Source organism: Oncorhynchus gorbuscha, linkage group LG10 (genome assembly GCF_021184085.1).
Source record: "Oncorhynchus gorbuscha isolate QuinsamMale2020 ecotype Even-year linkage group LG10, OgorEven_v1.0, whole genome shotgun sequence".
Classification (NCBI taxonomy): domain Eukaryota; kingdom Metazoa; phylum Chordata; class Actinopteri; order Salmoniformes; family Salmonidae; genus Oncorhynchus; species Oncorhynchus gorbuscha.
The window spans coordinates 82,029,336-82,055,399 of NC_060182.1; the positions used below are offsets into that span (position 1 = coordinate 82,029,336).

Below are 26,064 nucleotides of genomic sequence, written 5' to 3' on the forward strand. Positions count from 1 at the left end.
TTTTTGGACTTGTTGTGCTGTGCTCACTTCAACAGGAAGTGGCACTCTTGTGGGCTCTAGAAAGTTGGATGACAGTTCAAAATTATTTTCCGTATTTTCACAATTGGAGTTTGTTTTTACAGAGTTTCCAGTTGTCTTGAACTCACTGAAGTCAGATTTCCCAGTTCCGAATTTCCAGTTTTGAACTTGGCAGAAGTCATGCCGGATTAATAGCATGGCCAATGTATTCAAACTTTTCTGGCCCATGGTGTTACCCCCTTTTCGGGGTAGTTACTATCTTGTCTCATCACTGCAATTCCCCTACGGACTCGGCGTAGGTCGAGAGCCAAGCTGCACCGCTTCTTGACACACCGAATTCGACCGACTGGCCCACCACAAGGAGTCGCTAGACCACGATGAGACAAGGACATCCCAGCCGGCCAAACCCTCCCCTAACCCGGACGACGCTGGGACAATTGTGCATAACCGGTCGCAGCCGGTTATGACACTGCCTGGGTTCGAACCCGGGGCTGCAGTGGCGCCTTAGCACTCATTGTTGAATTTGCGATTTCCAACTTGTTGTGTAATGTTTATGTCAAATGGCTGATGAGCACCGTTACGTTTTATCTATAATTTATATTTATATGACAAGGGTTGAAAGGATTTACCAGTAGATTGTTGACTCGATGCATGATGATGATTGCTTGTCTAGCCTGATAGCTAAGATGTTGAAAGTATGAAGTTGACATGATAAATCTAACCAAAGCTAAGGTAGATATGACATGATTTAACGTCATTTTATCTGTGGCCAATGACCTTGAGCCTTCTTGGATGGGCACTTCTAATGTAAGTCTATGGCAGCACCCAGGGGGGCTTGAATTTTCGAGCTCGACCCATAGATTTTGTGTTGAGGTAGTGTCCCCATGAGTGACAGAATACTGAGCCAATCATGGCGCAACTGGAGAACATTACCAACCCCTACTCTCCATATTTTCCGCTGGCTGACCCACCACCACAAAAAGCACTGAGCTAGACTGAAACACATTAATTTTGGAGCTGCTTTACTCAAGAAAGCAAAAAAGAGACCTTGTTTGTATGCGGCTTTATTAATGCAACATTTCTTTTACATTGTTTACAGACGGATATGTCACACATATTTTCATGGCAGGTGGGGCAGAGCTCCATCTGTTTTGAGTCCCACCTGCCATGAATGACGCATCTCCACTGGATAATATTCATTTAGGCAGGCTACTCTATTTTGGCCTAGCAAAACCGGGGGAAATTAAACAAGCGATTTCTGGTCACTAATCCGGATGTGTGAGCCCATCTTTGCACGCCAATGGTAATGACTGGTCAACAGTCAAGATGCACAACTTTGTGGTTCTGAAGCATAGTTTAGAATGTTTTGGAAACAACCATTTGTTGCAATGCTGTAGGCCTATCATGTTAGTGACCAGATCGTAAAGGCATTGTTATAAAATTTAAATGTCAGGCTACATGTAGCCTATTAAAATATGTATGAAAAAATATTCATATTTTCCCATTCAGCTTTCGCACAAGCGACCCCCGAAAATCTTCTCACTGCGCCAGCTCATCCGACCTGTGTTGATTGACAGTTGGTCCAATCAGAGAGAGTGCCGAGTGTGCGTTTCGAGTCAAGTCTCGAGTTATTTTATTTTCTATCAAGTCGAGTCTCAGGTGAGCAGATGTGTGACTCAAGTCAGACTCGAGTCAAAGTCTTATGACTCGAGTCCACACTCTGGCTCACACAGGGGAAATGGTATAACTGCACTGCACACCGGCAGCATCTAGTAGTGCAAGTCTGTTTCTGCTCTGCAAGGCTACTTGTCATAATTGGAGGACTTTTACGCACAGTGCCACCTGAATCCATATTGCAATGATTCGAACAATAAGACATTCTGATTAGTCAACATTTTAATTCAGTTCATATAAATAGTTGCAAGTAAACAAAACTAATAAATACCGAAGTAACTAGGCGTAACAGCCTAGTAGGCCTAATGAGCAAAACACTCAGTGGTCACATTTATGATTTTGTTCATATCGTTTCATCACTTTATGTCCATGTGCTAGGTTACAGTGTCGTTGTCCTCGAAGTGCAGATTCCATTTCTATAAGTGCTGTCACATTCCATGTTGTCTGGTTGAAATTCATCCGCACTGTAACCACGACTTTTCAGATCCGTGGCATAGTAATCTATTGGTTCCTCCGTTGCATTGTCCATCCACCGCAGGCACAAAATTCTTTGGAACGAACGTTTGAAATTGTCTGATAAAAATCCATACAGTATAGGGTTGGCGCAGCTGTTTGCGTACCCCAAAATCACTGCGAGTTGCATGAATGTCGCGTTATGGTGCTTCACGAAGACATTAACGAGCTGTACAATATGAAAGGGCATCCAACAGATGACAAACACGGTCACCACCATCAACACCATCAGAGTGATCTTTCTCTCCGATTTCTTACGCTGCTGCCAGCCTGCCTTCAGTGCCACCACTCTCATCTTGGCGATGATGAGGATGTAACACATACAGATAGCAAAGACAGGGAACAGAAAGCCCATGAGAAAGGCATAAATCACAAACACAGCCATCCACTGGTTCACTGGCTCTGGCATCTGAATGTTACAAGCGAGCGAACCGTCCAAGTTTGGAACGGTCGTGGAAAATATAATAATGGGCAAAATGACCAGGATAGAAAACATCCAAACCCCGAAGTTGACTATTTTAGCTATTGTGGGCCTCCGGTACCGGGAGGCTTTGATGGGGTGCACAACCGCGATATATCGGTCTATGCTAAGTACAGTTAGGCAGTAAATACTCGTAAACATATTAATAGCATCAACACTTAGAACAAGTCGGCAGAGAAGGGAGCCGAAAGGCCAGTGGTGAAGGAGTGAAGATGTCACCAGGAAGGGGACACTCAGCATAAGTAACTCGTCCGCGATGGCTAAATTCAGAATGTAAATATTTGTTGCAGTTTTCATTTTGGCATATCTGAAAATGACATAGATAACCATAGAGTTCCCGCACAGTCCGACCAAACAGACAACCGAGTAAATGAAGGAGATGAGGATAGCGCTGCCGTGAGACTCGTTGTACGTTCCGTTCCAAGACGAGTTGTTAATTAGGAAAAAAACGTCCTCCAGTGTAAGATTCCTGATAGAGCTGTTGAGCATTTTGGCAGATAAAAAAAAGTATATCTTAAATAACCCTTCTCAAACAGTACTGTCCAGAGAACCAATCTCCTCACAGCAGTTGATCGATGGTACAGCGCGCAGACGTTGCGTTTCAGGACCATGGATAGCTATGAATGCTGTAGTCATTTAAGACACGCAGCTTCAGACCTTGTAAAATGACGTTGCGGTGGGGACTAGACTCGGTCCTAATCGATATACACTACTGTAATCTGAAATAGAAATGTCGTTGAACGTCAAAACACACATTAAATTTCAACTGTTTGATTGGTAAATTGCTGCAGAGCCTTGTCTTTTGATGACGACGCACAATAGTTAAAAGTTTCCACAAGTTCTTGACGTATCAGCAATTTTACTATTAAATTAAAACACACAGTCAACACTATTGGACATTTACGAGACTAATACAACTGCATAAATTGTCATCTTTAATTTAATAACTTAATAAAAATGACAATCAAAAAGCATACCTGGCATGTGTAGACAGAGCACAAAGATCGTCTTTATTTTGAAATAAGTGAGCTGTCATACCAACTATAATTATTACAGACGACACAATCACAAATCATTTCCACATCAGGGGGGAATGTCACTGAGAATTTCAAATAAGTCCCAGTGATATTTTTTAAATTTACGTTTAATTAATAAAGTCAATCGTCATATTCAAATCAGGTACAAAAACATAGAGATTCACTCTAGAGCCGGCGTAGGAAACCCTGATCCTGTAGCGCTGCATGCGCTTCATGTTTTTGATTAAAACCGACCTGGAAGACCAGGTGTGTTGAAATTAGTCAATCACTGAACTGATTAATTAGCTCAGTGGGTCAGGTATGATCCCTAGGTGGTGCAAAAAATCGTGCAATACTTGCGACACTCCCTGCTCTAGAGACTGAAAATCTAAGTAAGTAAATACAGTTTCATGAGGAAAGCCAAATGCAATATCTATGTTGACAAAGTTGGATAGGAGAGCAGTTTCTGGGTCTTGTGTGACAACTTGACTTTTAATCTATCAGAACTGACCAAATTACGTTAGAGATTCTACCCACTGGGCACAAACGGGTATGCTTTTTTTCACCGAACTTTTAATCTAAATCCAATGACATGGTTCAATTATTGTTTTCACGTTGAATTTACGTTGAACTCTATCAAAATGAGGAACTGAGATCTGTGCCCAGTGGGCAGTAAACAGACTAAAATAAACACAAGTAGTGTTTGGTGAGCAATAACTAAAACATTTTATATTTCCTCAGCTCAGGAGAGAGAGACCTTTGACTTAATTGTATAATTCTAAGGGCTCATATTGAAGTAAAATAAACATGTTCCATTAGAATGCAACAATGTTGGATTGGAAAACTGAAGAATCTCCTCAAACACTGCATTCAGCTGGGTCAGCTATATCATTTTTGCAAGAATTGTTTTGAGAGAATGATTGTCCTTGAAATGCAACAAGCAACACATACACACACTCAGTATGTGAGTGGAACAGATGGTTGTGTTCACACTCCTATCTCCCTCCTGGATGCACGCCGGTTCATTTGGCAGGTGTTTTTCATACTCCATAGGCCTCCCACTCATCTCTCTAGCTCCTGTTTTATAAAGACTGACTCAGCTGATTTGGATGGGCAAGAAGGAAACCAGTTATTTCACTGGGAAAGAGCTCCGAAGCCAAAGAAATAAATACAATCTTTGTTTGTTGGGAACTGCAAGCTGTTTCCAATGACTCAATGAGGATTCATGAAGGTAGATCTTGAACTTGGCACAAAAATCTTTTTCAAAATAACCACCAGTAAATGCACTTAGATCTGATTGCACATGACTCTTGAAACACTCAAATGCAATGTCATAAGTTACTTTAAGCACATAACACAAAATAAAGATTCCTATGCACAAAGTATCCATTTTGATTGGCAGTATCTTTACCGTCAACCATTTGTCAGGTTCAGACCTACTGGTTGAGTGATTTAACAAACCTAAACACATCAAGTACTTAATACAAAAACTTTGATTTGAGTAGCATCATATGGAGACAGAATGTACAGTACCACTACTATGGGGATGGCTCATCTCAGTCTTCAGGTGCCTCTTGGAGTTCACCTTCTGTTCTGTAGTCCTCCACAGCTTGTAGACCAGGGCATCGTTGGGCTGGAGGAGAACAGACATACATACAGAGTAAAACCAAGACCAGACAGTTTGAGGCTGTCTATTCATAGTTAACTATATTTTTAGTCAACACTTATTCTCCACATACACTGTATGAATTGAATGGGCTTGGTCTATGCTAAAACAATTAAATTAAATATGATTCAGTTCCATGCAATCCCACTATCATCAATACAATCAAGTCTGAAAAAGCACTGAATTAAAATAAATGTACAAAATATTGGGATCAGACAGAGACCCAACAGCAGTGTATGAAACATAGCAGCCCTGCTGACAGAATAACAAGGCGGCTGTCATAGCACCCGGCCTGCAGGGTCACGCATTCATCACCCATATTTAATTAAAATCCTTGGCCACAATTGGTGAATCTAATCTGGCAGACCAATCACAAGTCATTAGGGAAATCAGGCTCATTGGCTGGAGCCCGCAATGGCAGAGTTCTGGGTTTGGAGCATGGAGCCTGCAATGGCAGTTCTGGGTTTGGAGCATGGAGCCTGCAATGGCAGTGTTTTGGGTTTGATTCATTGCCTACAACGCAACAATACAATGCACTGAACCACATATCCTTGAGACAGGTTGATTTAACAGGCCTAAACACAAACTACTTAATACAAAACAGTTTACAATACAACCATCTGACCTTGTAACTTATGACAAGACAAATCTCTGTATAATACCTGGCGCACAGTGGACTGAGAAACTACTGAACAGTGAATACATTGAGTAGCAACTTAAATCTCGCTGGATTGATTGCTTTAATTTGACTCTTGACTGTTTCCCACTCATGCATGTGCACTTTTTGTTTTCCTCTCACGTAAATGTTTGTAGTGACACTCCTGCAAGGGGACTATGGTTTGTATGTTAGTCAAATGTGATATCTCAAACAGTGCTTGCCAGATTTTGACACAACTTCAGTGAATGATGCGTCTTGTCATAGTGAGCCGACATTTACAAAATGACACTTATTGGCCCATGGCGGGAGCTAGAGTTAACTGAAATGTTTTAGTCAAACATGATGTCTCAATTGGCTCAAAGGGGATGCAATATCTCAATTGGCTCAATGGGGGGCGCTGCATCATTTGTGGGGACATGCTTACTGTTGCCTTGTTCATGTATGCAGTAGCCTACACACAGTGTATACAGGCTTTTTCCAGGACAGACTGACCAGTTGAAAGCTATGATCCCTTATTGATGTCGCTTTTTAAATCCACTTCAATCAGTGTAGATGGTGAGGAGACATTAAAGAATGATTTTAACCTTAAGACATGGATTGTGTATGTGTGCCATTGAGGGTGAATGGGCAAGACAAAATATTTAAGTACCTTTGAACGGGGTATGGTAATAGGTGCCCGGCAAACTGGGTTATGTTAAGAACTGCAACGCTGCTGGGTTTTTCATGTTCAACAGTTTCCTGTGTATATCAAGGATGGCCAATCGCCTGTTTCCGGTGACGATCAGCAGCTAACTATAGTCTGTGTAGCTCCAACCCCATTTTTACTCATTATTCAACTCCTAGTTACACATTTGAACTAATTGTCCAAGATATCGGTTACATGGAAAATTACTTAGAAATGCCCAAAAGCAGACACTTTTGATGAAAAACACAAATGTTGTCTCTACCTGCACCTGCTGCTAGCAAGGAAAATGGCAGAGAAGAACAGCCTGATGACCCAGTTCTAAAGGAGATTTGCAAAATGAACAAAAATCTTGAAGAGAAAATTGCCAAAGTGGGCGAAGATGTGGCTGAAATAAAACATACAGTGGGCGCACTGAAAACAAAAGTGGACACTCGACAACCAAGTTAAACGCAGAAGAGCAGATATGATAGAAAAATCGATTTACATTTTGGTCTTTTAGCAGACGCTCTTATCCAGAGCAACTTACAGTTAGTGCATTCATATTAATACAGCTAGGTGGGACAACCACATCTCAGTCATAGAGTAAGTCAATTTTTTCTTCACTAAAGTAGCTGTCGGCAATGTCGCCGCAAGTAGAAAAAAAAGTGAAGTGTGACTTGGATAATGGGGGCCTCCCTGGGTGCACCTTTTTGTTTTTTCCCCTAGCACTACACAGCTGAGTCACATAACCAACTAATCATCAAGCTTTGATTATTTGAATCAGTTGTGAAGTGCTAGGGCCAAAACCAAAACGTGCACCCAGGCCCGAGTTTGGGAAACCCTGAGTTAATGGATGAAACATGTCAAGGTATGGTAACCCATAACATAGCAACAACATACTATGACCATGCTTGCCTTCATCTGAGTCTTACCCAGCAGAATGAAGATAGGAGGTGAGGGTCGGTTGTTGGTGGCTGCCTCTAGACAGGCAATGGCTTTGGCATCATTCCCCAGGAAAGACTGGACTGCAGCCTGCTGGATAGGAAATGACCCTAGAGCTGGTGGTGGGGAAGGGCCAATATAAATATCACAGTCTGTTTGGTCCGTATAAGACGGTTGTTGAGTCCTAAATGGCCCCCTATTCACTATATACTGTAGTGCATTACTTTTGACTAGAGCCCTATGGGCTCTGATCAAAAGTAGTGCACTATGTAGGGATTAGGATATCATTTTGGACACAGTGAGTCCCGCCATATAGCGTCTGTCTGAGAGATAGCAATGGCTTGTCAGTCAGGGAGCTCATATTGTGCTTCCTTTATGCATAGAATGTTTGTACCTTCGTTCATCTTAGCAGCGTATTTAATACAAAATGTGGTCAGGTCAAATTGTTTCATGTCTCTCAGATACTGGCAATACATAGTACTGTTACTGTACTCTAAAATAATGGTTGAAGTCACTTCTATAGACTTACAGTAAGCTCAAGCCTTACTTGAGAAATAACATTTATACAGCAAAAAGACACATGTAAGTCAAGGACAATAGCTTTTATGTATGTGACAGAAAGGTCCTTTACCTCATGATATGGAAGTGATGTGCACCTGGTTTCATGTGAGTGGCTTGTATGATTTTCTCTCTTCAGATCATTGACCTGTTCAGATACAAATAAGATGCAGTACATGAACCATAAATGAACCATGAATTTCTTATTTAACATTTTACCTTTATTTAACTAAGCAAGTCAGTTAAGAACTTAAGAACAAATTCTTATTTTCAATGACAGCCTAGAAACAGTGGGTTAACTGCCTTGTTCAGGGGCAGAACGACAGATTTTTACCTCGTCAGCTCGGGGATTCGATCCACCAACCTTTCGGTTACTGACCCAATGCTCTAATCATTAGGCTACCTGTATCCTCTGATGTAGGTGGGGTCCATCCTTAAGGCATTGCTGAACATTCTGATGGCTACATAATTCTGACCCATCTTCAGCAGGGTGGGAAATGAACACCAGCCACTTGCCAAATGCTGGTAGATTTTGGCATTGGCTGGTACATTCATATTTATTTGAGTGTGTTTCAGCTCCAGAAGAAACAATCTGAACACTGGAGGTGAAAGCGGGGTGGGGTACAGCGTAGAAGAGAAATGGGCCTGGAACAAAATAGGAGGGGCTGGTAAAATGTGGGTATCCACCAACCACTGAGGATATTTTCCCAACCTTCAGCAAGCCAGGTTCACTGGGGCCAGCGCTACAGACATGAGAGAAACAAGAAATCATCATAAAGAGAGAAACATTGAGCAAAATGTCATTTCTCCATCTCCAGGGTATTCTACAACATTCTCATTACCAGTCATTACACTTCGAGCAAGATTCTAGTTCTAAACATTAAACATTCTTATACATCGTGGAACTCTTATTCACACCAACACCCAACCCCCTCTCTTTCTCTTCCTGTCTCTCTCCCCTCTCACTCAAAGCCCCGTTGCTCTTTTCAGAAGAAAGGATCCAGACTCTGTCACAGCAAGAGGCCCAGTGGTATTACCTGTCGAGTTTGATCCCGCTTCAAAGTCGGACATGGCTTGTTGCCACTGCCGTTTCTCAGTGTAGAGCAGGCCCCAGGAAGGCACTCAGGTTCTCATGGCTGTCATTGTTGAGCACTGGTGGCACACATTGAAATAGAACACTGTATATCTGTAGTGCTCACAGTACTGCATAACATAACACTTCAGTTCAGCACACAATGGAACACATAATAATAGCCTAAAAAGCTCAGATTGTGGGGGTTACTGTAAGATAATATTGATACTACTTATCAAGTCCGCATACATTTTAATTAAAGATATTTATAGTCTGAAATGGGGGGTCAGCGTTGGGAATTACATAACATTTACATTTGGGTAGGGGGGGGGTACTGAACACCACACTGACCAATGAGTTGGTTGGCTCCATCTCTGTCAGGTCACAGGCTGATTCCTTCAGGTCCTGCAGATCCTCCCTTGTCATTCCGGATTGCCTAAGTAAAAAACACCATAGAAACACAGCAGTATGATATATATATAGGGTGAGATCACATTGGTGAGGTATGGTTAACTGGTTAAATTGCAATTAGCCATTTTTAGGACTCAAAGCTATATTTCAGATATATCAAAGATATTTGATATTCAAAAATATTCTATTTCACCAGGTTAAAACTGCATGATCAATTTGTCCTTGTAAATGTCATCTAACTGTCAGAGTAGTAAGGCATATTGTAATGTAATGATCAAAGAGCATCGCCAATGTTCCCCATCACATCTCAACTAAAACACTGAACAGATGGAGACTTCTGAAGTTAAGTCTGCCTGTAACTGTTCCAGTGGACTGACTGTGTCTGGCAGGGAAGTAACCTGTCCATCTGTAAACATCAGAGGCTCAGTACTACACTATCTAGTAATTGGCTCAGTACTACACTACCTGGAACTTTGCTCAGTACTACACTACCTTGTACTTGGCTCAGTACTACACTACCTAGTACTTGGCTCAGTACTACAATACCTAGTCCTTGGCTCAGTACCACACTACCTTGTACTTGGCTCAGTACCACACTACCTTGTACTTGGCTCAGTACCACACTACCTTGTACTTGGCTCAGTACTACACTATCTAGTACTTGGCTCAGTACTACACTACCTAGTACTTGGCTCAGTACTACACTACCTAGTACTTGGCTCAGTACTACACTACCTACCACACTACCTTGGCTCAGTACCACACTACCTTGTACTTGGCTCAGTACCACACTACCTTGTACTTGGCTCAGTACCACTACCAAGTACTTGGCTCAGTATCACACTACCTAGTACTTGGCTCAGTATCACACTACCTAGTACTTGGCTCAGTACCACACTACCTTGTACTTGGCTCAGTACTACACTACCTAGTACTTGGCTCAGTACTACACTACCTAGTACTTGGCTCAGTACTACACTACCTGGAATTTGGCTCAGTACTACACTACCTGGAACTTGGCTCAGTACTACACTACCTGGAACTTGGCTCAGTACTACACTACCTGGAACTTGGCTCAGTACTACACTACCTGGAACTTGGCTCAGTACTACACTACCTAGTAATTGGCTCAGTACTACACTACCTAGTACTTGGCTCAGTACTACACTACCTAGTAATTGGCTCAGTACTACACTACCTGGAACTTGGCTCAGTACTACACTACCTGGAACTTGGCTCAGTACTACACTACCAAGTACTTGGCTCAGTACTACACTACCAAGTACTTGGCTCAGTACTACACTACCTGGAACTTGGCTCAGTACTACACTACCTGGAACTTGGCTCAGTACTACACTACCTGGAACTTGGCTCAGTACTACACTACCTAGTACTACACTACCTAGTAATTGGCTCAGTACTACACTACCTAGTACTTGGCTCAGTACTACACTACCTAGTACTTGGCTCAGTACTACACTACCTAGTACTTGGCTCAGTACTACACTACCTGGAACTTGGCTCAGTACTACACTACCTGGAACTTGGCTCAGTACTACACTACCTGGAACTTGGCTCAGTACCACACTACCTTGTACTTGGCTCAGTACTACACTACCTGGAACTTGGCTCAGTACTACACTACCTGGAACTTGGCTCAGTACTACACTACCTGGAACTTGGCTCAGTACTACACTACCTGGAACTTGGCTCAGTACTACACTACCTGGAACTTGGCTCAGTACTACACTCAGTACACTACCTGGAACTTGGCTCAGTACTACACTACCTGGAACTTGGCTCAGTACTACACTACCTTGTACTTGGCTCAGTACTACACTACCTGGAACTTGGCTCAGTACCACACTACCTTGTACTTGGCTCAGTACTACACTACCTGGAACTTGGCTCAGTACTACACTACCTGGAAAGAGTTTGTGTTTGATGAAGGCATGAAAGCAGCTGAACTTGGGAGGCACTGGGTGCCAGAATTTCTTCAGCTCGTTGGAACACAGATGAGAAACACACTTTAGGACAGGGAAGTTGAGGGAACTAATTTAAACCAATTAAATGACTCCTTTAAAACGAGCAAAACAATATATTGAGACATTCAACACTGAGTAGTTAGTGTTCAGTGAATGTATAATTGTGCCTTACGTCATAGCAGCATCTTTCAAGCAACCTGCTGAATCTAATGAGTTGCAAATGTATTTGGTGCCACCTAGTGGATAATTCTTTTGGGGAAAAAAGTTGAATGAATTTAGTTGCATTCACATTCTCCTCCCCCGCCTGTCCATGAAGCATCATCCTGGGCATCTCTACTTAATATCCAGTGATCTTTTGCCAGTCAGCCAGGCTGGCTGAGTCCTGGGGAGGGGTCACACAGTCTTTTACATCAGACTCAGTCACATCCACACAGGGCACGCCTTCATTTACTATACCTTTAATCTCTTTGCAGTATCTTTTTTACATGTTGTAATGATACTCCTGACATGCAAAGTTTGTATATATGAAGTAAGGTAAAGGGGGTAGTGGGAGAGAAAGTGGAGAAGATGACTACATTTTATATACACACACAGTTGAAGTCGGAAGTTAACATACATTTAAACTCAGTTTTTCACAATTCCTGACACTTAATCCTAGGAAAAAATTCCCTGTCTTCGGTCAGTTAGGATCACCAATTTATTTTAAGAATGCAAAATGTCAGAATAATAGTACAGAGAATGATTTATTATTTTTTATTTCTTTCATCACATTCCAAGTGGGTCAGAAGTTTACATACACTCAATTAGTATTTGGTAGCATTGCCTATAAATTGTTTAATTTGGGTCAAACGTTTCGGGTAGCCTTCCACAAGCTTCCCACAATAAGTTGGGTGAATTTTGTCCCATTCCTCCTGAAAGAGCTGGTGTAACTGAGTCAGGTTTGTAAGGCCTCCAAGCTCGCACACGCTATTTCAGTTCTGCCCACACATTTTCTATAGGATTGAGCTCAGGGCTTTGTGATGGCCACTCCAATACCTTGACTTTGTTGTCCTTAAGCCATTTTGCCACAACTTTGGAAGTATGCTTGGGGTCATTGTCCATTTGGAAGACCTGAGCTTTAACTTCCTGACTGATGTCTTCAGATGTTGCTTCAATATATCCACAATTTTCCTCCCTCATGATGCCATCCATTTTATGAAGTGCACCAGTCCCTCCTGCAGCGAAGCACCCCCACAACATGATGCTGCCACCCCCGTGCATCACGGTTGGGATGGTGTCCGTCTTGCAAGCCTCCCCCTTTTTCCTCCAAACATAACGATGGTCATAATGACCAACAGTTCTATTTTGTTTCATCAGACCAGAAGACATTTGTCCCCATGTGCAGTTGCAAACCGTAGTCTGGCTTTTCTTTGGCGGTTTTGGAGCAGTGGCTTCTTCCTTGCTGAGCGGCCGTTCAGTTTGTCGATATAGGACTCGTTTTACTGTGGACATACAGTGCCTTGCGAAAGTATTCGGCCCCCTTGAACTTTGCGACCTTTACCACATTTCAGGCTTCTAACATAAAGATATAAAACTGTATATTTTTGTTAAGAATCAACAACAAGTGGGACAAAATCATGAAGTGGAACGACATTTATTGGATATTTCAGACTTTTTTAACAAATCAAAAACTGAAAAATTGGGCGTGCAAAATTATTCAGCCCCTTTACTTTCAGTGCAGCAAACTCTCTCCAGAAGTTCAGTGAGGATCTCTGAATGATCCAATGTTGACCTAAATGACTAATGATGATAAATACAATCCACCTGTGTGTAATCAAGTCTCCGTATAAATGCACCTGCACTGTGATAGTCTCAGAGGTCCGTTAAAGGCTCAGAGAGCATCATGAAGAACAAGGAACACACCAGGCAGGTCCGAGATACTGTTGTGAAAAAGTTTAAAGCCGGATTTGGATACAAAAGGATTTCACAAGCTTTAAACATCCCAAGGAGCACTGTGCAAGCGATAATATTGAAATGGAAGGAGTATCAGACCACTGCAAATCTACCAAGAACTGGCCGTCCTTCTAAACTTTCAGCTCATACAAGGAGAAGACTGATCAGAGATGCAGCCAAGAGGCCCATGATCACTCTGGATGAACTGCAGAGATCTACAGCTGAGGTGGGAGACTCTGTCCATAGGACAACAATCAGTCGTATATTGCACAAATCTAGCCTTTATGGAAGAGTGGCAAGAAGAAAGCCATTTCTTAAAGATATCCATAAAAAGTGTCGTTTAAAGTTTGCTACAGGCCACCTGGGAGACACACCAAACATGTGGAAGAAGGTGCTCTGGTCAGATGAAACCAAAATTGAACTTTTTGGCAACAATGCAAAACGTTATGTTTGGCGTAAAAGCAACACCCTGAACACACCATCCCCACTGTCAAACATGGTGGTGGCAGCATCATGGTTTGGGCCTGCTTTTCTTCAGCAGGGACAGGGAAGATGGTTAAAATTGATGGGAAGATGGATGGAGCCAAATACAGGACCATTCTGGAAGAAAACCTGATTGAGTCTGCAAAAGACCTGAGACTGGGACAGAGATTTGTCTTCTAACAAGACAATGATCCAAAACATAAAGCAAAATCTACAATGGAATGATTCAAAAATAAACATATCCAGGTGTTAGAATGGCCAAGTCAAAGTTCAGACCTGAATCCAATCGAGAATCTGTGGAAATAACTGAAAACTGCTGTTCACAAATGCTCTCCATCCAACCTCACTGAGCTCAAGCTGTTTTGCAAGGAGGAATGGGAAAAAATTTCAGTCTCTCGATGTGCAAAACTGATAGACATACCCCAAGCGACTTACAGCTGTCATCGCAGCAAAAGGTGGCGCTACAAAGTATTAACTTAAGGGGGCTGAATAATTTTGCACGCCCAATTTTTCAGTTTTTGATTTGTTAAAAAAGTTTGAAATATCCAATAAATGTCATTCCACTTCATGATTGTGTCCCACTTGTTGTTGATTCTTCACAAAAAAATACAGTTTTATATCTTTATGTTTGAAGCCTGAAATGTGGCAAAAGGTCACAAGGTTCAAGGGGGCCGAATACTTTCGCAAGGCACTGTATATACTTTTGTACCTGTTTCCTCCAGCATCTTCACAAGGTCCTTTGCTGTTGTTCTGAGATTGATTTGCACTTTTCGCACCAAAGTACGTTCATCTCCTGGAGACAGAACGCGCCCCCTTCCTGAGCGGTATGACTGCATGGTCCAATGTTGTTTATACTTGCGTACTATTGTTTGTACAGATGAACGTGGTACCTTCAGGAGTTTGGAAATTGTTTAAGGATGAACCAGACTTCTGGAGGTCTACAATTATTTTCTGAGGTCTTGGCTGATTACTTTGGATTTTCCCATGATGTCAGGCAAAGGGGCACAGAGTTTGAAGGTAGGCCTTGAAATACATCCACAGGTACACCTCAATTAGCCTATCAGAAGCTTCTAAAGTCATTTCATTTTTCTGGAATGTTCCAAGATGTTTAAAGGCGCAGTCAACTTAGTGTATGTAAACTTCCGACTTCAACTGTATATGCTTATATGTATATAACTGAAATTCCACATTTAGCTATAACATCCACGTTTTGGACATCCTATGAAGCAGAGCCTGGAAGAGATTTAATTTGACCTGTGTCTGTCAGGCTGGGTAGCAATGTGTTGTAGTGCTACCCTCTGTTGGTGAAACAGTGGTGGTGCAGTGAGTTGGCTGGAGGTGTGACAGACCAGGGAAGTCCGCTCCAGAGGCAGGGCTTGGCTGACTGCGGTTCTACAAAGATGGTGAATGGTAATTGTATTCATCTGCACTGTGGGAGAGCAATACAACAGTGATTTAGTAAAATGTTGTGATATGCTTACTTAGCCAGTCTGTTCGTGTCATCATCCACCTCCTTGTCACTGGCTTGACAATGACAACAATTGAGTTGGCAATAGCATAAATACATCTAGGACCAAGCTAATGCTTACTTGCCTGTATATCTAAATTGAACATAATTTCTGACTTCTGTACCTAGTCTGTAATGACACAGGTCATATAACACACCATATTATCATGTAAGGTAAAGGGATTATGGAAAGTAACTTTGAAACAAAACCCCACTGATTTGTTACATTGAATAATGTCAATGATTCAACAACAATCCACATATTTGAAACCTCTACAATCGATACAGTGGTCTTGTGACTTGTCCCAACAGATTTAACATTCTCTGTTGCGTAAGCAGATGAGCAGGAGGTGTATTTGCTCAGATCATCCCTGCAATAACTTATCCCTCTTTGAACTTGCGACTCTGTGTGGCAGCTTAGTGTTGGGAGGGAAAGGTCGGGCCTCCATCCACCACTTGACTAGGGCTTCTAACCTGACAGACACTGGACAATTTATTGGAGGATAGCATGTTGACTACGGCCTGCCACTCCTGGGATGAATCATCTCTCTGGAACTCTGGGGTAGGTAGGTAGGTATGCCTCAGCTCAGTGAGCGCAGCAAAAACCCTGTAAGGTCAACCAGAGTCATTCACCTTGTTTTCAATGAAATGAGAATTCTAGAAATGTGGAGTGGAGCCAATCTGAGCGCTGCCTGTCTTTTAGACTTGCTGTCGATCTAACTCTAATCCATCTACCATTGGCAGACAGGCAGGCTGGCAGCCGGGCCCCCTTATAAAGCCTCCCATCCATATCCAGCAGAAACCTTTCAGTAAACCAAAGCTCTGAAACCCCTACCTAATTAAATGGCACTTGTTTTGGTAATTTTCTTTCATGAATGGGGATAGGAGGGAGTGGAAAGGGAGTGAGTGGCACAATTCCAACTCCTGGCTTGCAATAGGAGGCAGTAAATCTGGTATCTTTGGGTGAGTAAGCAGTCACTGATAAGGAAGTGTGTGGGTGCACTAGGCACCAGACAGACTGAGAGCAGTCGTAAGAGAGTGTTAGGCCGGGAGCATAATAATTAATCTCTTTGTCAATGGGTCTCTGAGAATGGGGTGGAGGAGTTTTGATGATAGCCTAGTCACTTCGCTTAGACTCCCTGGAACTGAGTTTACCTCCGTCCAAGACCATCCCCGCCCCAGCCATTAAAGTCAAGGTTGCAGATGGTTACCATGATAGTGAGTTGAAGAGGTCATTGGGAAACTACTTCCTACAAAACAAGCAGCAGTCACAGCTACCTATAACTAGCCAATGACAGGTTTACCTGATTTTTATGACAGCAACCTGGTTTTATTTTTTTACTACAGTTCTGTGTTGGTGGAAGCTAACACAGGCTAGGTCTGTGTTGCATCATTTCATGTTGTATCCATGTGTTACACACACTTGTAGTAGTTTAACCTCAATGATCACACTCAAAATCTGTTTGTAACAACAACTCACAACTCTCATGATCAACCAGACAGACAGGGAATACAAGAGTATTATGGTTCTTTGGGGCCCATGCTGCTACAAGTGAAAGGCCTTGAATGGTTTTATTTTGTAAATACACACTCGTTGGTCTCTGAGAAGGAGCTATGGCATCTCGAGCTGTCATTTACATCTGTATAAGTCACCTTTGACAGAAAAAATACTAAACTGATAGTAGTTGAAGTTGTTGATCAGGATAAAACACCTACTGAACTAAAAACGATGACCAAATATATTCAAGTAGTACCTTCTGTGGGAGAGCAGAGGCCATAGAGCAGTTGTTGTTGTCGGTCTGTCACGCTCAGACAGTGAGTCGGCCATCTTGTAGACCCCTGATTCTCTCAGACAGTGAGCCAGCCATCTTGTAGACCTGTTGTGATTTAGGGAACTCAACAGGTCTTGGGGGGGTTGGTGTCTCCCTCTTAACCCACAACATCCTCTGTGGAATTGTGGGACATCTGAGGATTACTCTGGAAAATCAGCATAAGATGTCTGTTAACTATCATACAAACATTATACAACCTTAATAACAGAAAGCTCAACACTTAAAATATGCTCAAATGCTCTGAGAGGCTATTTTTCAATGTCACAAGGCAAGTCAAATGTGATACATCTAAATACACTGCCTGTAGTCTCTCCATGACCTGTTTGTACAGGGCTAATATTATCTTCTATCTCCTCTTCTGAATCCTCTGATTTTGATTGCGCTGTTTTCGCTTCCTTTAAAAACATGATTGAAAACAAAAACGGATCATTAAATAATAAAGTGCAATTGTTATGAGCATTTTAGACCTTTTTTAAATAACTAATACAATTATTATTATGTAACTATCACTGGGCTTATTTAATCTCTACCAAAAGTATGAAGGTCACCTTTAGTTTTTGTGACCATTCAGCATATTCTCAATTGTTAGGCTGTTATCCTATTGTCACCTAATTGTCTGCATTGTAGCTGAATTAATTCTATGGTCCCCCAGCACTCTCCCCATCAGCCCCTTGATCATCTGGTCTGAGGCGGACGACATATCACCGCCTCCTCTCTGTAGGGAGGCAATAATCTCATCCACCATCCTCCCTCTGCCAAGCCCCATAGCCGTGGCCACTGACTCCTCGGGTCTTCTGCTGGGAGTCTGAGTCCTCCTGGCCCTCTTCCTCAGCCCCTATGATCCCCGGGCCTCATGAAGCTGCTCTGTGGTGAACTTGACAGTACAGATGCTGTTGTCAGTGGAAGTCATTGGTGTAGATGTAGACCTATCTTTCGGTTTCCTAATTTTATTTTTTAAATCTTCCGCAGGGGCGTTCCCGTGGGATTGGTCGAGTCCTCACTGTTCCTGCTCTCATCCGTGCTGTCAAAGCTCAGAGCCTGACATCTGCTGAGGAAGTTTGATCTCCGGACACGCCTTTCAGCTGCTTCCTTCTCCAAGATAGACACCTGCTCTGATTCCTTCTTGCTCTTGTGTATATACACATACTGGTCCCTGTTGCTGGCCTCTCTGGTCCTGGGCTTTTAAGGAGACTGTGGCCTCATGGACATGGACACCACATTGGTAGTGCCTGCTAGCTGAGGTATGGCCGGCTTCGAGGCAGGTTTGTGCTCTGGAGGACACAGTACCAAATGAACTGAATCAATAGCATTGCTGACATCTCTCTCCACTGATTCCTTATGTGTTATCCCTTGACTCTTGCTCACCTCTCTGACTTCCTTTAAGGGATGTCTGGTAGTAGTGCGCTCTGTGGTAAGGAGGCAGGTGGGGATTGTAGCAGGTCTGCATGGAACTCCAACGGGCTGTCTGACCCTGCAGACATCGTTGAGGTCTTGTTTTGGGGTGCGTCCGACGTCCCTCTGTAGCCTCTTCCATCAGTCCTCATGACTCCAGTGTGTGGGGGGAGTCTGCTGGCTGGGCTATTGTGCTGTCGTTGCGTGGAAGTTGAAAAACAGCTGATTCATTTTTAGGAAGTCACGCTGGGACTCTTGCGTAGAGCCTCTAACTCTTCCCTCAACTTCAGCTCCTCTGTGGCTCTGATCTTCTTATTTCTCAGCATGTTGCCCTGTGTCTATCAACATGACCAAGTGTTGGAAAGTGAAACATGTAAAAAAAAAAGTACAGTACTGAAGATGAAATAATTTAATGGGTGATAATGAAACATCAATTAAAATGAGTAAAAAAACAGCAATAATAAAATCTAAAATGATTGGTAAATCTCTGTCACTAATTATGCTTCTTCTCTACTCAATAATTGATGATCAAGCTGTTGATGTTAAGATTGTTGTTACTGTGTTACAAAGTAGGAGCACTGTCAGCCTAACCAACAACGGCTTCATAGTGTAGATTTAGTTGGTAATGAAGTTTGAAAGATGTCAAATGCCCAGTTAGCTATAATGTTTCCAGTGAACCACTTTAAAAAATATATAGGAAGCATAAGTTTTTACTCACCAGAGTAACAACACAGTGTGGTCAAATACTTTAACTTAGTTGTAGTCACAATCTGGTTAACTATAATTACAAACAGTTATGTTTTAGCGTTTTTATATATTTATTAACTTATTTCCGTATGTCTTTGGGACTACCCACAATGAACTATTTCTCAAAGTCATATGGAGAACCGGTGTTAACTAGCTAGTTCCAGCTGGCTAACGTTAACTACTAGCCATGCTAGCATGTAATTACTTTCCAAACCAAGTGCTGGAGAACAACTATGTAGAAACCATATAAATGAATGTGAAAAACTGCAACACCTCTTCTCCTGTGTGTTTGGTAGTGGTATTCGAGCGAGGGTTTTCGTAGTTTTCCGTTGTTTGTAGCTAGTGCAGTAATACCCACAAGGAAAGGGTTACGACTCATTTGTGTCCCAATAATTAGATGCAAGCTTTGAAGTGGGAGCGGTGTGTCCGATCGAAGCGAGTGGATTGGAGTATAGGAATCGTGCGCATGTCTACTGTATGTATGCACTGCTCATTTCACCCCAGAGGACTTTGATGACTTAGTATAACCAGCGGAAGGCAGAATGAGACTCTGACTGAAACCGAGCTTGAATGTGAAGCCTTCAACCTCTATTTCCTACCGACCTACCGGTACAGTACATCACGAGTGTCAACAATGATGGAGATAAACTGAGTAAATTCAATGTGGATTTACCTCACTATATCGCTATTAGATTAGCTAGCTAGCTGACTCTCCCTTGCCTAGGCCGGTGAAACGGCCTCCCTCTGAAGGCCTCTACTTAGTTCTTCTTTGACTTTGGTAGCTAACTCAGCTGTCAATCAGTAAGTTTCCGCTCCCTCTACTTGATCTGCAGGCTTTTTTTGTGTTCTGTGGGTTCCTGCCTGTGCTAGACTAGTTGTTCTCTGGCTTACTACTTAGCTATGTCGACAATGGTGGTTGGCTAGCTAGGCTAGTTTTCAGGCTAGGCTAGCTACAAGGCTAAAATGACTAACCTTAGCTGGCTGGCTTGCTGGCTGAGGTAATTGCATATACCGGTAACATTGTTTGAACGATTGTTTACTTTAATGTAGCTGTAAGCTAGGTGTTGATAGCAAATAGCTGACTCATGCAGTGATGGCAGGGTAGTTGGTTAGCAACCTTGCAAGCTGATTTGTAACAATACATTCATAAAGTATTTGCTTGTAAATTGGTGGAAATTTCAAATGAAACCAGTAGTCATGAGTGCAAACGATTTGGTTTAATTTAAAGTTATACATTTGAAGTTATTTCTGTTGGGATTATTACTATAGGGAATATGCTGGCATGCCTGGTCCTCCATATTATGTCACACCTTGCAAAAAAAAATTCCAATAGGACTTCAGTTCAGCATTCTTCAGAATTCTGATCAGTTTTAGTAATAACTTGAAAAATGAGGTAACTTTGCATTGGGATATTCTAATGCAAATCAATATGTTACATGTGGTTACGTTTATGCTACCTATCCTTTAATCTTCTAGAATATATTAGCTAGTTATTAGTTGCTATCTAGCTTTAACACATTAGACAATTCCAACACTTACCTTTTTCTAGAATAGTGAAGTGATAAGTCACAGCTCTTTGCTGACATTGACCGTACTTTGACGTAACTTTTGGCACTAATTTTTAAAATGTACGTCATATCTGAACACCCACCAGTGTGTTCTCTCATAAACACGTTGGCAAAATAGAGAGCCAGTTAAAAGTTGACAATCTTTTTGTAATATTTCTTCCTGGTGGCTGGGAGGACCTCCTAGCAACCACCAGACAACTGGGCAGGACAAAACAGACTCCACCTGGGTGCAGAATCGGGACGAACTTCGGGAACGGAACAAAATAGAAAGAGTTAGCCTACATGATTATAATAATGCTCCATGCAAAGCACAGGTTGCTCTCATCAACAGAAGTTGATTTTGCCATATTGTTTTTATTCTGTACTGAAGTCCTTCAGGAAATATTAACCTGTATTGTCATAAAATTATGTATAAATTAGTAGCCTTTACTAGCCTATTGAACTGTGGAATATAATTCCTTCCTCATGTGGTGATGGTAGCAATTGGCGTTTCTTTGGGGCAAATTATAGTCTTTTAAAAAATGTTGCTGTGCCAAAATAAACAGCAGGATGATCATAATAACTAGTGTCATAGAATGAAGCATACGATGAGTCTAATTAGGCCCTATCTGTAAAACAACCATTTTCATCTGTAGGCCTTTGATGCCCTGGCTATATCTCCCGTGACAGAATTCAAATCCAGCAGTAAGCATTATGGGAGGTTTTAATCCGGCCTGAACTAATCGATTTTCTCTCCCGAACGGCATTAGAAATCACCCTGACATAATCCAATGTAAGGGGATAAGTATCGCTGTTATTCGCCCATTAACGGGTTTAGAATCGAAGGACGTGGCTGTAACCCCTTGTAGTGTACAGCAGAGCCGAGGGCTATGAAGGTCTTTTCACGCATATATATGGATGTTGACAAGTTCCATCTTCTCGCCATTGACAAGCGACAATAACATTAATTTTAACATAGGCCTACGTGGGCTAAAATTAAATGCTATATGGGCATAGATGAAAAATGAATGAAAATAATATGCGTTGCATCATATGACAAAACATTAAACTAAACCTGACAGAATAATGCATATCAATGAATGATTTGTATCGGAATATCAAATATCCTCAGTACTCACGCCTTCTCATTTCTCGCAGAATTTAGCCATTTGATTCCTATAGCCCACTGTCTGTGAGCCAGAGCAAACATTGTCATGAGGTGCTGGCGCCCATGTGCGCATAATGGACATTTTGAAATGAGTCATAAACAGGGACGTTTTTGTTGTGTTTTTATTGCATCAAAATGTCCTTTATGATGTATCATAATACAGGTCTAAAAGACTAGGTTTGTAATGCTAGTTTCCAGTCTATTTGGTATATGCCTGGCGTTCCCTATGGCGTATGAAATGTATTTTGGCTATTTGTGGAACATTTCAAGTGCGTAATTATCAACAAGGAATGCCATGCTCGGCTGTCTTTCAAACCCTGCTTTCTAGCCGATCGAATGTTTACACACTTTATGAGGGTGAAAATAACTTTTTTGACTGGGCTGTTTGTCTCTGTAAAGACACAGAATAATTGTGGACAGGGGATGTGTGACTACAGTGAGGGAAAATGAGCCAGGAAAATGAACACACAAAAGTGGGTGTGTTATACCGTCTTCGTAATAGGGGAAGATCTACACTCAGTTCACACTGCATTCAACATCTCTTCACTTCTTTACTCTAGCCCTCCTGCAACATCCAGCCAATTACAGCACACCATTTCCTAGGATACATTTCCCCAAAACTTCAATCTGAGGAACTGCATGTTTACGATTTGTGGATTTCTACCATAATGTTGGGAACAGTGAAAATGGAAGGTCACGAAACACCAGATTGGAGCAGCTATTACAATGACGCACAAGAGGTATGTGTCGAAGTTTTCGATTTGGGTTATAGAATAAAGTGTTAACTGATTCCCAATTGTTCCGTTTTCGCAATGAATGTTTTCTAGCAAACTTCATTGAGTTAGTTTCCCTCAAATTGTTCAATTACAGTCAGTGTTTGGAATATTGGGCTGTTTTTGGTATAGATGTCACTAAATGCAAATGCATGTTCGCCAGAGGGCCAAATGCTGACTTGAGATATTTGCAATTTACAATAAGTAAAAACCCATTACATCTGTTGGTAATGCAGTCCGATAATAAGTTAGGATTTGGCACTGAATATTTACCAGACATCATGGCATATGTTTTTCAAATCATACTATTAGGAAAAAAAGTTTCAGTCAGTGCATGGAATGTTAGAACTCCATTTGAATTAGTTTGTTTGACACGGCGTAATACACTTTCCTTGACCTCGTTGTGTTTGTGCATAATAAGCTTACATAACATGTCAATTGAAATGTCTAATTATTATAACAAATAATTGCTTGATATGGCCTAAAACAGTGGAACAATATCGAGTTCGAGATTCACAATATCTTGGACTGTTTTCATGCTGCTGTTTCGAGGTTCTCAAAATGAATCCCATGTTTTCTTGTCAAATCGAATCAATTAAATAAGTTTCGTTTCGAAATATTTTGTGTTAACCATTATTAATTATGATTGGATGTACATTAAACAGTCAATTTCAACAGAATAAAACATTTAAACTCAAGCACTTTGAGTGTGTGGAAGACGAAAGCACTGTTGTGATCACATTTTATCTCATGTTATTCCAGGTATATTCGCCCATGGCAAACAGCGGCATGAATGCAGGACTGGGTTCCATGAATAGTATGAACAGTTACATGAGTATGTCTACCAGTGGAAATATGACCTCCGGTTCTTTCAACATGTCCTACGCGAACCCCGGCCTGGGAGCCGGAATAAGCCCCGGTACAATGGCAGGGATGCCTCCGAACACGTCCATGAATGGAATGTGCGGCGGGGTATCGTCAATGGGCACTGCCCTTAGCCCCTCGAACATGGGCGCAATGTCGGCTCAGCAGGCTTCCATGAACGCTCTGAATCCATACGCCAGCATGAGCCCTACAATGAGCCAAATGTCCTATAACCAGCCCAACCTGAACCGAGCAAGGGACAACAAGTCGTTCAGGAGAAGCTACCCGCACGCAAAGCCTCCGTATTCATACATATCCCTGATAACCATGGCCATTCAGCAAGCACCAAGCAAGATGCTCACGCTTAGCGAAATCTACCAATGGATAATGGACCTATTTCCATACTACAGACAGAACCAACAGAGGTGGCAGAACTCTATTCGCCATTCCTTGTCTTTTAATGATTGCTTCATCAAAGTGTCTAGATCACCAGATAAGCCAGGCAAAGGCTCATACTGGGCCCTGCACCCAGATTCTGGAAATATGTTCGAGAACGGTTGTTATCTCCGCAGACAAAAGCGCTTTAAATGCGAAAATAGAAAGCTATCTTCAAGTAAAGGAGACGGAAGGAAAGACCAGTCTGGTTCTGGGTCACCTTCGAGCGACAACAGCAAGACTGGACATGTGGACCCCAACTCCCTCTCCACCTGCAACCAGTCCTCCAGCCCTCACATCATGGACCGCAGGAGCAGTAGCAGCGCCTCTGAACTAAAGAGCAGCGGGCCACCTCTCCACCCTGTGGCCAGCTCCGTCACGTCCCTGTCCTCTCTCCCTTTACCTCCGCACTCGATGGCGCACGAGTCCCAGCTGCACCTAAAAGGGGATCCCCATTACTCATTCAACCACCCCTTTTCAATAAATAATTTAATGTCATCTTCAGAGCAACAGCACAAACTAGACTTGAAAGCCTACGAGCAAGCTTTGCAATACTCCTCCTACGGCTCAAGTATGTCCTCCAGTCTACCCCTCGGCAGCGCGTCCATGGTAGGCAGAGCCATGGACCCATCCGCAATAGAGGCGTCATACTATCAAGGTGTGTATTCCAGACCGGTCCTCAACACTTCTTAGTCTCTTCTCATTTTTATAGTGCTCGACAAAAGGACAAACAGAAAACATTTATCTTATTTTTGCATGCACCTGGTGCATAAGGACTGTTACTTCAATGTATAAGAATATGTATGAGTAAAATACAATAGTCCTGTAAAGTGTTTCCAATTGAATGATTGTATATCCAGCTGTAAATCATTGCTAGTGTATTTAAAACAATTTCGAGCTTGTAAAATAATGTTGTATTCCCAAAACTTGTAGTCCCCACAATTAATATGTCCATGTGTTACAATTTGCATGAATGAAGGTCAGTCAATAAGGTCTCGTGGAACGCGTGACGCAGGTAAAGCGCAAAACACCTGTCTGTTACAGATACAGCCTACTTTTTTGAATGGATGTTGTCATTTTACGCATTGCTTTGGTTTCATTTGCTAAATATCTGACAAACATTTTTTAAGCAATCTTAAATTCCAAGTGGAAATGAATTATAAATAAAATGTTATTCTTTATAGGCTAAAGCAAAATTCCAGTCTTTTTTGTGGTATTTTTCAAACCAGAAAATGGGTGATTATGTGCAGCTTAATGTCAGCGTTTTGTCTTTCTCTGTTTGTTTTGATGTCTCTGCACGTGCTTAACTTATTTCTTGTTCATTTCCAAATAAAACAAATACGATTTATTCACTGATTGTTGTATTTTTTTTACATTAATTTGAAGCCGTGTCTGACGCGTAAAATATAACCTACCACTCAATTACGCAACTGTTCCAACTTTATGCATATCCAAATAATTCAGGAACAATATTACGTTTAATTATGCCTTAAAAACATTACAATTGTAAAGGGAATGTACTAATTATAGGGCCTAGATCTTCAGTCGGTGGCATATAGCCAGCTTTATTGTTCAATCTTGTAAACTAATGCGTCATCTTACTATATCATGAATGTAACTCCATATGAAATGCGGGTTATAACCATTGATCAAAACCTCTAAAGTGCATAATATCCCCGTAAAGTTTAGAAACGCTAACTGTACCCTATTGATGGTCGCGCTTCGG

General features: G+C 41.9%; 2 protein-coding genes and 1 long non-coding RNA gene across 4 annotated transcripts; 1 reads left to right on the top strand and 2 right to left on the bottom strand.

The window, feature by feature from the left end:
* Positions 1-1,078: 1,078 nt before the first annotated feature.
* LOC124046640 (somatostatin receptor type 1-like) lies at positions 1,079-3,293 on the bottom strand. Its single transcript, XM_046367250.1, has one exon. The coding sequence runs from the start codon at positions 3,173-3,175 to the stop codon at positions 2,072-2,074; it is 1,104 nt and encodes a 367-aa protein (XP_046223206.1). The 5' UTR covers positions 3,176-3,293; the 3' UTR covers positions 1,079-2,071.
* Positions 3,294-4,066: 773 nt separating this feature from the next.
* On the top strand, positions 4,067-25,692 carry LOC124046641 (hepatocyte nuclear factor 3-alpha-like). 2 transcript variants are annotated; one of them, XM_046367253.1, is made up of 3 exons: positions 4,067-4,094; positions 22,827-23,006; positions 23,802-25,692. In XM_046367253.1, the coding sequence occupies exons 2-3, from the start codon at positions 22,935-22,937 to the stop codon at positions 25,029-25,031; spliced, it is 1,302 nt and encodes a 433-aa protein (XP_046223209.1). In that variant the 5' UTR covers positions 4,067-4,094; positions 22,827-22,934; the 3' UTR covers positions 25,032-25,692. The 2 variants fall into 2 exon arrangements, with proteins under 2 accessions (XP_046223209.1, XP_046223208.1); XM_046367252.1 differs by lacking the exon at positions 4,067-4,094 and having other exon boundaries at positions 22,415-23,006.
* On the bottom strand, positions 7,516-17,587 carry LOC124046642. Its single transcript, XR_006841037.1, has 6 exons — positions 17,335-17,587; positions 9,614-9,698; positions 9,228-9,342; positions 8,525-8,933; positions 8,264-8,338; positions 7,516-7,748 (listed from the first exon to the last, which is right to left on the bottom strand). It is a non-coding gene; the product is annotated as an uncharacterized LOC124046642 (long non-coding RNA).
* Positions 25,693-26,064: the final 372 nt, after the last annotated feature.